General features: G+C 44.6%; 2 protein-coding genes across 2 annotated transcripts; both read right to left on the bottom strand.

Annotated features, from left to right (window-relative positions):
* Positions 1-6913: 6913 nt before the first annotated feature.
* Positions 6914-7493, bottom strand: LOC128706819 (biogenesis of lysosome-related organelles complex 1 subunit 1). The gene is made up of 4 exons (XM_053801760.1): positions 7433-7493; positions 7278-7350; positions 7080-7212; positions 6914-7015 (listed from the first exon to the last, which is right to left on the bottom strand). The coding sequence occupies exons 1-4, from the start codon at positions 7491-7493 to the stop codon at positions 6914-6916; spliced, it is 369 nt and encodes a 122-aa protein (XP_053657735.1).
* A 1238-nt stretch (positions 7494-8731) lies between these two features.
* Positions 8732-10613, bottom strand: LOC128719460 (alpha-(1,6)-fucosyltransferase). Its single transcript, XM_053813084.1, has 3 exons — positions 9505-10613; positions 9291-9444; positions 8732-9220 (listed from the first exon to the last, which is right to left on the bottom strand). The coding sequence occupies exons 1-3, from the start codon at positions 10611-10613 to the stop codon at positions 8732-8734; spliced, it is 1752 nt and encodes a 583-aa protein (XP_053669059.1).
* Between the last annotated feature and the right edge of the window lie 3296 nt (positions 10614-13909).

Raw genomic sequence — 13909 nt, 5'->3', positions numbered from 1 at the left:
GATAGGCCCACCGGTCGGTTGCCCATTTGAAGATGTGTTTGTGCTACCAAAACCGTTTGCGACACGATCAATGGTCGCAGGTGAACCATCGTGAAAAGCAATGACTTTAAAAGCAAATACCCCCCTCCCGAACCATCATCTGCCATCATCTTTTTCTGCGAGTTGTGGGGGACAAGTTTCCCAATCGGGCGCTGGTATCCTTGTGCGTATCGGACGGGAATGCCCTTATCTCGAGTGGACAAGTTAAGGTACCATTGCGAGTCGCTGTGCACATACCGTCCCGTCCCGAAACGTAAGATGTACAGTGATAAGATTTTGTAAAAGGCGATAACACTTTCTCCAGTGCTCTTAGTAGTATCGCGGGTGACATCGTAATGTAACGAGATGGAAAACGGGTGCGATGGTGGGTGAATTTCAATATTTAATAATATTTGTAAAGAGTTCAAATATAGTTTCGTGCTGTACGGGCTAAATAAAGCTTTTCCCAATAAAACACAGCTGCCGTTTCGTTCGATGTAGCATAATTTAATCTTATCGGCCGTGTGGCATGTTTGGCGATAATGTGCAAGAAACAAACCCCCCAAAATGTAATTGTATTTCGCTACCACATACAATCGGAAAGCCTACATACAGCGAAAAGAAGAAAAAAAAAAGCGTAACCCCCCCCCCCCAAACAAACGCAGTTTAATCTTTATCAAACCCGACTGATTGGACTTACTGCAGGTCGGTGCGAAATACGGCCTTAACTCCTCGCAGTTTGCAATTAGCCGTTTCGCAGTGCGTGAAACCAACAGCTGGTAAAACGTTGGTACACAACCTGCGTTGGCAAGCATACAACAGTGTCTCAAAGAAGAAAAAAAAACGAACACCTCGATTGCCGCCATGGGAGTATTTGAAGGCTGCACCGGTAACCTCGAGTATCCGATGCCAGCCAGCGTTGGGTTAGGTTTGCAACCGGGTTGTAGCATCGGGTAATTAGTATTGCAAATTGAAATATGACCCGGTTTTAACACCGCCCGCGACCTTCAGCACGCACAACTAACTAGCATTGCGAGGGAATTAGTTAATCAAAAGACATGGCTTCTATTATTGAAATAATCAAAAAACATTGTTTAAACATTAAGAACCCCTTTTCCCCTGCAATGAACCTCAAATCAGCTTGATCACATCAACCGCATAACGCACACATACGAGCGTTAAAAGGTGTAAAGCTGTCCTGATTTGGAGTTGGTTTACGACTTATCTGCGTCCAAAACAAGAAGTCTGGATGTCGACTCAACTCCGACAGCATGCGCAAGGTGCAGATAATTCACGAAGGAAACAGAAAGCAAAAAAAAACAATAAAATTACTACACCAATATTACCCCCCGCCACTGACAACTTTCCGCCACTCGTCGACCGTCGACTAATCGTTGACTGTCTTTATCACCAGAGGGTGGGGAGAGGTAGACAACACACACACACACACCTACCGGAAATGTACGATTGCGTGGTGACGCTGTGGGGTGATAATGTTTTCAAACGACCATGAGTCAATTGATGGGAGTGCCGTTTTGGTGGGGCATAAGACGATTGGGGGTATTCCTCCCGCGGATGATGTCCTCATCATCGGCGCGCGTGACTCATCATTAAGTATTCACGGGTTTCTTCTAGTGTTTTTTTTATTGTAAAACTGACAATTTTTAATTTTTTTTAGTTTTTAACCGTTTTAAGTGGACAAGACATCAGTTTTATTAACTTAAAAAAAACGATCGCGATCGAAACAAATAAGACATAAGTTTTATTAAGCTAAAAAAATCGATCGCGATGGAAATAAATTGTTAACTGCAAACAAAAGTATAATGCAGTTCCACAGATTAGGAATGTATCGTCCTGTTTCTTTGAGTACCACTGAAATAACAAAGGCTACCGGTTGATGACCGGTTTTGGGATACATTTTCTATTAGTTAAGCCATTTATATACCTATACTCTCCTAATGTTAGTCATAGAAATCATTGTGAGGTCTAAACCTGTTGAAGATTATTGAGCCATCGGCTTCTATCGCTGGTTTATGCATAACGTTTTTTTTACAAAAAGTCAATTGATTTACGAAACCCAACATAACATACCAATTATCATATCGAGATGTTTTCGAACGAGTTCTGCCGAATGTGGTTGAGACTTTCCATCCAATTACAAACCTAAATTTAAAGAATAGCAATTTAAAACTTTCCCAATTCCTCATGGGATACATTTATAACACAAAAAAGGGATAGAGAAAGCTCTAAACGTGATACAAAAATGCCCCTCTAGTCAGGTAGCTGCAGGGTTTGCAATATGTTATGGTAATTTGCATTCGAAATGTCCACAAGTCGCAGGTCGCGCTGATCAGGAATATTTCAATCCCAGCCAGAAAAAAATAACTTTGGCAAGTCAATAATCGAAGAAAGAAGTTCAACGGAAAAGAAATGTATGGATTAGGCCAGACTTCTCCAAACCATTCAGGCCACATTTGTTGAAGCTACCGTACATGGGGGCCAATTACTCAGTAACGCGAGCCTTTTAAATAGACATTGTTGTTCTTTAAGAATCACAAAGGTGGTCGGACCGAGAATTATTTTATAACGTAGCCGGTTAGTAGGTCATAACTACGGGAGAAAGGTTGGGATGGGGTTTTTCTTTGGTCCTGTCGTGTCCGGTGTCTATGACCGGTGTCACTATCAATACACCACCGGACCGCATATCTTCTAAATTTTAACAATAACGTCGCGAGGCACACTAAAGGCGATCGACGGCCGTAGTTTGAGGACCTTTGGACAAGATCATGACCACAATTAGAAAAATAAATCGAATAAGCCTCCATGTTAGAACAATTTCTGCGGAGTTAAGCTGTTTAGGGAGTAATACTGTAAATAGGAAACCTATCGGAATGTTCCGGATGTCTAGCAATATGTGCACAACTCTGGGACACAACCAACAACAAAATCTTTTCCCAATTCTACTCTTTAGTGGCACTGCTATGTTACCCTCAAGAGTTCCGAGATTGCCAGTACTGGCTTTGTTTACCCTTAGCGGCTGAATGCTCAAGTCCTCCGTTTGGGAGATGGATCCGGATGGGACTATTTACCGGCACACAGTCGTGTGGTACCGGCGTTATTACCAAACATACCACCGGGATGCCCAGAACTCTCTCAATTGTGCCATTCAGTGATGTTATGTTATGTTATATCTCAAAAAACCCAAGGTCCGGGCAGCACGCAATGAGTAATTTTACACATGGAAGTGTTCCGTCTAAAGCTAATGATCCGCAACTGTTCAATAATGTTCATATGCGATTAGGACGATAGTTCCATAATTTTGGAATATTATTTTTAAAGAGTAGAATACCAAACAATTGCCATGGCTTATGCTACATAACCATGATTGGGTCAACAACCCTGGATGTCACTCGCTTGGGGATGAGAGTTGAATCCTTATCTTAACCTGCACGTTTCCCGACCGGACATGCATTCAACAAACTCTTACTGTTCACTGTTCAACCGAAAACACCCATTCGTCATCGTTCGCTTATGCTCAGCTTCATTGCATAGCAAGCAACGCGTGGCCTTCATGCATGTGGGGGCGCGATATCCATCGTTACACGCGCCATCCCAGACACATACGTTTATGCGACATCCGCGACACATCACACACTATGCGAGGGGGGTGCGCGTACATCGCACGCCGACAGTAGTACGGAGGTGGCCCGTGGGCCGCAATGCCCGTGTAGGCAGCCGTGAACGAGTCGATTACTCACCGCCCGGTTTGGCCTTGCTCCTCGCTGGCACCGCAGGTACAACGCTAGTTGCCGCCGTCGTGCTGGTTTCCGTTGCTCGCCGCAACACGATCCGATCGGGATCGGTAGGAACGGTGTCACCGAATGGACTGCCCGGCGCCGTCAGCTTTAGCAACTCGATGCAATCGAGCGTGGAATAATGCGCGCACAGGAATTCACCGATTTCCTCGCAGTTGCAATAGCTCACTTAGCACACTTTGTACACAAACACTGTTCACTACCGCACTTCTCACTATTTGGATTGTGGCGAAGAATTTTTTTACTTCTTCAAGAGATCTGAAGCTAGTAATTCCATTCCAGCACGGCCAAGCGCTAGCACACACATACACTTATTAATATATGTGATATGTTTTCACGCGATGACAGGCACAAGTCATGTTACTGATTCTTTCGATTTCGTGCCGTTTATCGTCGATCACCTGAGCGCCGATATAGAGTTGGGACGAATACTTGTACACTAGATAAGCTGCTCACTACTGATTTGCTCTCGATTTCTTATCTGCACTGTACATCCAACCATGGGGTTAACATCTTTACACGACACTCGGAACACTTATGATTACACCAACTTTTCATTACACATTTTCATTGCTACGAAGAAGAAATACAACAGAATACAAAAGATGTGTGTTTTGTTAGCATCGAATTCTTCATTTTCTAAAACAATCTTTTTTTCGATTGCTTCGATTGCTTGCTGAATTGGCCACCAACCATAACAAAGCGAAACTGGAAACAACTACGCCTACTACGCCAATTGTAACGAAGGACCCCTTTTCAAAATCAACCCCGCAAGAATACTGGAAAATATGACAAACTGTGTACCGGAGAACTGACTCGTCGTAGTTAAACTGCTTGCTTATCAATTGCAAATCACGGTCCCTACAGGGTAACGACGACAATGGGGACAACAGCGGTGTGCAGTTAAATTCGTTATCAGAAAGTACACCACCCTTTGTTTAAATTTACGGTGCTGGCAATCGTACCGTTCCGCTGGAACAGGACGAAAATCCTTTCGTGAATGAAACAAGACACAGTGGAGTAACTAGAATTGACAATTATGCCTTCGATCGAAGATTCTCTGTGGAATGAAACAAAGAACCATTTGGCACATGGAGTAGTGCCAGAGTGACTCATAGTTGCTCGTAAGAAGGCGTGTTATGCGAAGGTGTACGGCAAACAGGAGTCACATGCGGAATTTGCTTCTCGCGCGGGAGTGACTAAAGATTGCTGAACCATTCGAACTCGGGATGGATTATCCAGTAGGCAAATCGATGCCTGCTACTTTTTTGTGGAATAACGCTCGAAAGCATAACCGATTTGACAATGGTCCGTTGGCTCTTTTGTTTTCTTTTCGTTTTTTTTCCCCGTTCATGTGATTTCTTTTTTCTCCCTCGAGACATGACGGATGACGTTTTCTACTTGAATCGGAATCTCTGGTGCTGATGCTGCCATTGTTGTTGTTATTGTCGTTGTTCCCTTTGCACAGCGGAATACACATACACATCGCACCGTCTCATTTTATCGCACACGTACGCATTGGCATACAATCAGACACGACAGTGTCGTGACTTCATACGGAGAAATGATGTGACTGGTCATAACTATTAAATCTTTGGAATGCTTTCTACAGTGGGCAGAACTGTTTGCCGAGCACATTTCCGTCCAGTTTTTTCTGATATTATGTTCACCTATTAGTAACAACACGACAATATTGCATCTGGATGCATCTGGGATCTGGGATTCAAAGCCATTGGAGATACTTTGAATTGTCGAAACTCCTAATGTTTTCGTCTTTCGAGGTCATACCGCTCGATGACGTACGGTGGAAGAGAACCAAGGGGGGACGGAATGGTAAATCGTGAAACCGCGATGCTGTTGTTGCACAAAATAAAGACTCGCGAAATTTTGCTCGCCACATACACGCAAACACACTACTGGTGGACCCCGTTTCGTGTGTGTGTGCTCCAAATATTTCGTTCTTTTTTGCACACTTTTCTTCCTTTGCGCCTCATTTCGCACAACGTCACACACTATACCCACTAAAGCAACCTTCGTTCCAGGCTGATGTATCAAGCGCACAGCACAACGCGATGCGTTTCCGTTTGGATTTTTTTGGGATTTACTTTTCCAGGTGCTCCCTATTGCCGAACGGGGTCCCATATTCAACACGCGTCTCAGTACACACCACTATCATATCGTGCTGCTGGCCAGATTACAGCGCACGGACGAAACAGGTGCGCGCTTACTGGGGGTGAGATTTTGTTGGCTCGTACGCGATATCGATGAGTTTTGTGTTACCGTTTCGTCGTACTTTTCGGATGCAGCCACATATGCACAATGCCGTTTTACGTTTATCGCCACCGAAAATGCACACGCATAAATGCTCAGTAAAAGTATTGCCACGGACCCGTTGCTAATGTAGACGATGTTGACGGAAAGTTGGTGGCAAAGCGCCTACTACCCTGTGGAGATTTTTTTGCCTCCCTACAGCACTACTTGGTATTTCGTTCGGATGGTGATTTCTTCTCGTGAACTGACTGTCTGGCTCTCTATCATGTGCGCTTTGCCTCTCGTTTGCTCCTATTGTTTTGGCATTCAGTGGCACAAACACACACCCACACGCACGCACGCATACATGCACGTACGCAGAACAAGTGACAGCGAATAGAGCTGTCAATTGCAACAGCAGGGGGTTATATTGCCAAGTTTAGTACTCCCCTGCACAGAAGTAATGACTGGGCGACAGCAGGAGATCTGAAGCTATTTTCACACGCAAATCTCTCCGTTTGTTGCTGGAACCGATTCTAATTATAGTGATTGAAGCACCAATAAATTGTTTTTTCCTGAATACGTTTATTCCGTCCTCAAAAAACAGCTTGAACACATTGTTTTAATTTACGACACAATGTCTACAGGGTAAAACCAGAGCTGAATAACGGAGTGCGGTCGGAATGTGATTTAAAATCTTTTTTTTCACCAGACTCTCCAATTATTACAAAACACCACGATTACTACTAATAAGCATGAAACATAGTACAAACAAAAACAAGCTTCCGAACGCATTGAAGGTTTCTGTGGAACCGTGAAAGTGCAGCCACTCATTTTTCTCTGCTTGTTTTGTATGCAATTTCCAGTGCAGTTGTTATCACGTTCATGTCGTTTTCAATCGTTTTGGCCCAATTCTCCACATCTCCTATTTCCTACAATTTTAAATCATGTTTATGATCACAAAACTGAAAGGCAAAAAAACAGATCGATCACTACCTTCAAAGAACCATTGAAGTTTTCTATCAATGCAAGCCACTGGGACGTCTGCTTGGCAAAGTTTGTCGCTCCAACGTGCAGCTGTTTGGCTTCCGCATCTAGCCGTTTCTGATTGAGGTACGCTTGAGCAACGCTGGAAAGAAAAGTGGAATGGTATTAAGCCAACGTTCATCAGTGTATGTTTGGTAGCCTTTTTACCCGACATTAAGATGGTCTACCAAATTTTGCGTGAGCTCATTTGCAGACATGATTGCTTCCTTTCGGCGACGCTCTAGGTGGCGTAGGTAGCAGCAGCAAAACAGAAGAAAGAGAGACTGTAGAAATCTCTTATCACACTAAAACCGCCAACTTACCTTGATCTTCCTTTTTAGCCGCTTGCTTAGCTTGATGATCTTTTATCATTGCCGAGAGCATCGTTTTGTTTGTGCTTTAATTGTTGGTAAGTTTGCAAAACCCAAGATTGAACTTTTTCCACCAAAGAACGTTCCACAGCACAGAACGTTTGCTTTGTTTACAAAACAATTCCCCCATTTTCGCCCGGGCATCATCTGGCATTTTCGCCACACAGTTTTTGTTCGTCGACTATCGCACTTCATCGGCCGGTAGTGTTGATCGATTTTACTGGCTCCGTTTAAATTCTTTCTTTCCGAATAGAGGTGAAAAACAAACAGTTTCTTTGCTTCGTCATAAATAAACTTATTTTCTTATTTTGCGAAGTAGACATTGCTTATCATACTTTCATTCGGTGTTCATGTTGGGGGGGTGTTGGCTTGTTTGTGTGTTTTCTTACTTGTACAATTTGTACAAAAACAACTAATGCATTTGTTTCGGCGGTTCTTCCCTGCAAACGAACAACACTAAGATGTTCCGTCGGTACTATCCAAGAGTTTTGAGTGTCTGTACTCGCTCCCATATTCGCTCGTTATAATTTACTATTTTTAATTAATTGCCGCGATTGCCTATCGTTTCGAAACTTCGCTATAAAAACTAATCTTAAGCAAGTTCGTTTAGCTCGCTTTGTTTGTCCTAAATTTCGCATCACGATGTTAATTTGTTCAAATGTTCTTCGGCCACCTTCAATCCGTACCGTAATTTCCAGTATCGTTTGTGTCGTTTTTACTAAGCGCAGCCTGATCCTGTGCTAAAGCGCATAAACACACGCACTGCATACGATGAGCAAATGATACGGGGTGATTTGTATTCTTGCTATTAATATCAAGTACTTTTGTTCTGGCTTCAAAATTCATATCAAATGCAGTCTAGAAACTTTGCATCAACGACAAACTTTTTGCATCGTACGTAAAATCAATTAACTTAATTGATGAACTAAAAAGCAAACGATATAAAATGGGATGTAAAGATAACGACTGGCAAATGTGATCTACGGAAAACATATATTCAGTATCACACGGCAAAAGCAACATTCGTTCTATCGATCGCACATTCTTCCAGTGATCCCAGTTCCGACGTATCTTGACGACGTGGAAGCGGTTATCATCTGACTCCTTTCATTCATTCACACATTCACATACACACACACACACGCGATGCACATGCACACTAGCTGAACTTTCGTGCATACCAGCGCAAATAGGATCCATGGGTTACAATTCTCTCACTATCAAATGGCGACGCCCTTCGCTCAGTAAGGACTACTTCACGTCCGGATAAGTGGGCAACTCCACGATTTCGATCTTATCGTTCACCTTGAACGAGGGAAACAATCCCACCTGATTGGTGCGAAGGTTCTTACCCTTTGAGTACCCGTTCCAATGGTTGCCAGCAACGCCGACCAGATCACCGGCTCGTACCTGAATTTCGTCGTGGCTTTTCGGATCGTGTGGCAAGACAACCTCGCGATTGTGCGAGTTCTGCCCACCGTAGTAATAGATGTCGTCCAACGACCGGAATCGTCCAGATGCGTCCGGGTACATGCTTTGCATGATTTCGTACGCAACCCGGCACACCTGCGAGCTGAAGGTGCACACAAGGTAGTCGCTGAGTGAGAGCAAATGTATGTCCAGAATGATCCCATTCAGCGAGGAGTCGGTGTATCGTGTCGACACAGCCGCCATCTTGGCCACGTTTGGATCGCCGATCACCTCGTATTGAGGATATTTAGTTTTTGTCTCTTCAATCACCTGTAACGAAAGGGACAACAGGGTTATATACCTGCTACATCCCTTCTAGGCAACGCAGGCTGCATGTTACCTTGGGATCGTCGCTTGCTACGAATACACGCCGTTTGTCGATCTTTTCCTTCAGCTCAAGCTGATCGTAGTACTCATCAACTGCAGTCATGTACTCCTCGATACCGTGGAACGCAGCTTCCGTACCGACTTTATCAGTGCGCCGCACATGCACTCTACAAATAAAAAAGTAATTTAAGTACAATCACTTCATTACATAAACATTCTATAATTACCCAACGATTGGTTTTTTGAAACCCAGTCGCTCGATGCCATTTTCCAGCATCTGTTGCGTCTCGCCAGTTGGTTTCAGCAGGTACTTGAGAAATTGGCCGATCCACCACACGATCGGATCACCGTGTAGTTTCATCAACCGGGGAGCCAGATCGGCCGGTATCGCTAGCGGCAGGTACGGTGGACGTGGATTTAGCGAATCTATGATCGGTAACGTTAGCACCTGTGTGTTCGTCTGTCCCGGCCAGCTTGCATGGGATGCTCCGTTCGAGTCCAAGCATGTATCGGAGATGGGCTGAAACACCTCCTCCCAACCGGCTTTATGATAACGCCAGCCTTTCGATTTCAGTATCAACGTGCGTTCGGTCGCGTAAGCCATTATAAAGCAATAAACGACATGATGCAACTGGCATCCGTACCCACAGCCTTTGTTTAACCGGCACAGCAGCTTCCTTGCGGTGGAACAATTTTCCGGATTCTGCAAACGTGTCAATCGCTTCTGTACCAGCTCGCTCAGATCGGCCGCTTCACGATGTCGCCAAGCTTCGTAACCGTCAACGGTACGCATTCGATCGATATCCGTCAGCAAGGAACGTTTGTGTTCTGCCGCCAACGAAAGGAACGCATTCAGCGGTTTCATCAACTCCGGTGCGGATTTCTGCGCCTGCTTTTGTACCTTCGTCACCTCCGACTGCAAATAATTCCACAGTTCCTGAGTGTTTGTATCGACGCGACGCCGCAATCGTTCATATTCAAGCGACGGTCCGTTGCGTGGCCGTCCAAGGGCAAACCATCCCGCACTGTCATCTTGCTCCAGCTTGCTGCCCAGCTCGTCGATGAAGTGTTGTTTCCGATCAACAGACGTGCCGGCATCAGTCATATACTCGTCGACCAACATGCGCAGCTCTTGATCGATCTGTTTTGAGCGTTCCAGTTGCTGGACGGCTCGTTCAAGCCTTTTCAGCGAATCGTCCCCGCTGACGGACGTGCTGGATGCGACGGAGGTATTCAGCTTGGAGTAGAATATTAACACAAACAGCACCCACACGAACAGGAACGGTACGAGCACACGGGCCCACGGATTAAGCCCCATCAATTGTCGGACAATCATGGTTTGCTGGAATGTAACTTTAGTTCGCCTTGTTTCCGACAGAACACAACATCTGATCGTGCGATCTATGCGCAACTATCCCCGGCTTTGATACCGCCGTTACCCGATTGTTTGGGGCGGTATTCCTCGCGAGATAATGTACGTTTAATCAACTGGTGGTGACGTGGAGCATTAGTATTATCTCGTTTCACTTCGAATCACGTTCTGTTTTCTTTTCTCCCGCCCAGGAAAGCATTAGTCTAGATCTAGGATCCAACCAATCCGACGCACACCCATCAACTACGTAAATTATGAACGAATGACATTGCCACTTGCAACTGGAGAACATTCACAAACGATTCTGCTGCTTGTTGAAGGTTCTATGCCTCAATTTCAAATAATTTTGCTAATCTCGTACCCTTCAGCACATCCACTTGCGGCGTTTATCCGCAGATGTGTGTTTTTTTCTAGATTCCTTCACGCCACGATGAACATTCGCTTCAGTCTGGCAGTTCCACCGCTAGCACAACACCACCGGATGCTGGAGATGCGCTTTAATTCATTGGCCCGTTTGCAATCGACGTAGGGGCAACCTTTTGTCACGCTAATGTGCACCATTTGTTTGTCCACGAAAGGATTTTTGCAGATGGTGTGGATTAAACGCCTCCTCCGTCGCCCACCAGCTGTCCTGTGGCTTTACGGTACCACCGACAGTTTTGTTTTGATGAAGCAGCGGTCGATACGCGAGACCAGAACGAGACCTGTCGTACGGTGGTCGGGAACGGTTAATTCTGCTTGCAATGTTGGCAATGTTTGTGGTTTCTGCGTTGGTGTATCTTCCGCGGAAATGGTTTCGCGCCGCGTGCTACCGTACTGCGGACAGTTTAACAAAGCCACCAAACTCCAGCTACACGATTCGCTTCCAGTCTGCTGCAGCGACAGACTTGACGTTCGAATCGGACCGCCACGAACGAAATTAGCCAGCAGAAGCGCACGTTTAAAGTGGATGGTTGACTACTTCATTTTTTTCCACACTATCCGCGCCGAAACGCAATACAAACATTTTCAATTCTTTCCTTCCATTTATGTAATGCCGCACCTATATCTTGATTGTTTGTTGCACTTACGCAATTAAATTATAACCGTAACATTATCTTTCATGTTCAATATCCTAGGAGATAATTTATAATATTGCACGATTACGAAATACCGCTGCCAGATGTTATCAGCAATAAATAAAGCTTTATTGGTTCTTCCACATCGGTTTCTTTATCGACACCTTAGTCTCAAGCTGAGATTCCCATTGCTTGCTGCTTCGTATTTGCTCCATCTCACTTGCCACAGCATCCGCCGGATTTTTCCTTGCATCCACCGCTAGCACAGGCACACTTGCAACCCGTGGAGCAAGCTTGACCATTGCCACATCCGCTGGTGCATTTACAATCTGTAAAATAACATTGACGCGTTAGGACAATCGCTTTATTGACGCCCTCGCAAGAGACGTATCACTACAAAACTTTCGTCTTACCATTTCCACAGCACTTGCAAGGCATCTTTGGGGAACTTTTTACGTCGACGGCTACTCGTACAAGAAGTAAAAAATCTGATTGCTCGTGGCACAATAAGTATGTCTCAGACGAAACTGCACCGAAAATCTGCCGCTTTTCCGAAATGCTCACTCTCTTCCGAACGATGGTCTACTGAGATCGATTCGCATGTGCATACCTTTATACCGTTTCCGTCCCGATCCGGATTGCGGCAATTGAACCGTTTGAAAGCATGCTCGCGTGCACTTCCGCACACGGGAGAGCTTCAGCGTGAGAGAGTGTCGTGTGCAAACGCGCGTTTGAAACATGTTGCTTTTGTTACGTGTGTCGTGGCTTCCATTCAACTGCTGTTTAACCGCTGTTTTTTTATAATTTCATGCTATTTCAATTGTTGTTTTTTTTCATTTTGTCTGATGTAACTTTTATGCCAGTTTCTATCGACAATGCGACGCACACATCGTTTCTCCATCGTACATACATTTGGCTGATCGAAGCGAAGCGGATCGAATTATACATACGTTGCGATTATGAGTCAAACAACCAATGAGTACAAGCGTGTGTGTTTGACTTGTCGCTGCAGTATCTAATCAGTATCGCGAATAAACATAAAAATCAGCAGTCAACGACGCCATCGTCAATTGTCGATGCGTTGATCAATGTCGCGTTTGCACCCAACACCAACATGAGTTTGCACACAACCAACCGCGCGCTTTGTTTGCTCGAAGTTAAAATTCCCACGAACGAGGTTCGCCTGCGTTGCACACGGAAACTAGCAGTTTAGTGCGGGTGCACAACGGCTGACAATATAAGGGTCTGCGCATCGAGCAGAGAAGGTATAAGCAGTATCAAGTGCAGCAAGAGAAAGGTAGCAATTCAACTGGAAAAGTTGGAAGATAAAAGTGGTGTGTAGTAAGTAATTGTTTTCACTAAAGCATACAAAAAAAAATCCACAATTCAAGATGCCTTGCAAAACCTGTGTAGCCGGTGAGTATAGCATATCTTAGGTCGCTCTTAAGACACTTTACTAGCGGTCTCTAATATACGACTTTACTTTCACCTGTAGATTGCACTTGTACCAGCCCTGCCTGCGGCAGTGGATGTGACTGTGAGTCCCGCTGTAACTGTCCGTGTAAGAATGGCGCCAAGGAAGGTTGCTGCAAGTAGCACGATGGAACTTAAACAACGCTTATAAGTAATAGGATAATCCCCGCCCCAAATTCGGATGATGAACAATCGAGTGAGAGCCGTACAAGTTGTCATAAAACATTAAGTACACTTTTCATTCCCATCATTGTCAGTGCACCTGCACCCGTATCGGCATCCTTTAACTTATAAACATGGAGAATCGTTGTATACGGAGATTCAAAATATATATCGTCGAATAATCGAAGGCTTTAAATGCGTAACTCTAGGGCAGAGCGCATCGTTGCGAAGAGTGCCCTGCGGAAAGTGTTGTTATAATGAGAAAATGCAACTAGTAAGTCTGTTTCCCGAGCTGTTTTGGAATAGTTTAAAGTATTGAAGTTAGTGTTGTGGTTAATGAATCATTCGAGAAGAGTCATGCTTATGAATCTTTAGTGAGGAGACTCGCAAAAAGATTCATGAATCCTTCGAGCATTTGATGGTTCATGCCCCTTGGAGACCGGAAGCGGAAGTAGTTGGGTTGTTCGGCCCATGTTTTGCAACCGATGACCGGAGGACAAGCTCATAGCCGTACGTTAATGGATTCATGAATCTTTGAAAAAGATAATTCGATTCATTCATTCAGTT

This window comes from Anopheles marshallii, chromosome 2 (assembly GCF_943734725.1).
Source record: "Anopheles marshallii chromosome 2, idAnoMarsDA_429_01, whole genome shotgun sequence".
In the NCBI taxonomy this organism is placed as follows: Eukaryota; Metazoa; Arthropoda; class Insecta; order Diptera; family Culicidae; genus Anopheles; species Anopheles marshallii.
This window is presented reverse-complemented; position numbering and strand designations above follow the sequence as displayed.

Coding starts and splice junctions, on each gene's coding strand:
- LOC128706819 (XM_053801760.1), bottom strand. CDS start 7,493: ATGCTCTCGGCAATGATAAAAGATCATCAAGCTAAGCAAGCGGCTAAA. Junction 7,213..7,277: donor GTAGACCATCTTAATGTCGG/GTAAAAAGGCTA, acceptor TTTTCTTTCCAG/CGTTGCTCAAGCGTACCTCA. Junction 7,016..7,079: donor ACTTCAATGGTTCTTTGAAG/GTAGTGATCGAT, acceptor TTAAAATTGTAG/GAAATAGGAGATGTGGAGAA.
- LOC128719460 (XM_053813084.1), bottom strand. CDS start 10,613: ATGATTGTCCGACAATTGATGGGGCTTAATCCGTGGGCCCGTGTGCTC. Junction 9,445..9,504: donor TTCAAAAAACCAATCGTTGG/GTAATTATAGAA, acceptor TTTTATTTGTAG/AGTGCATGTGCGGCGCACTG. Junction 9,221..9,290: donor TAGCAAGCGACGATCCCAAG/GTAACATGCAGC, acceptor CTTTCGTTACAG/GTGATTGAAGAGACAAAAAC.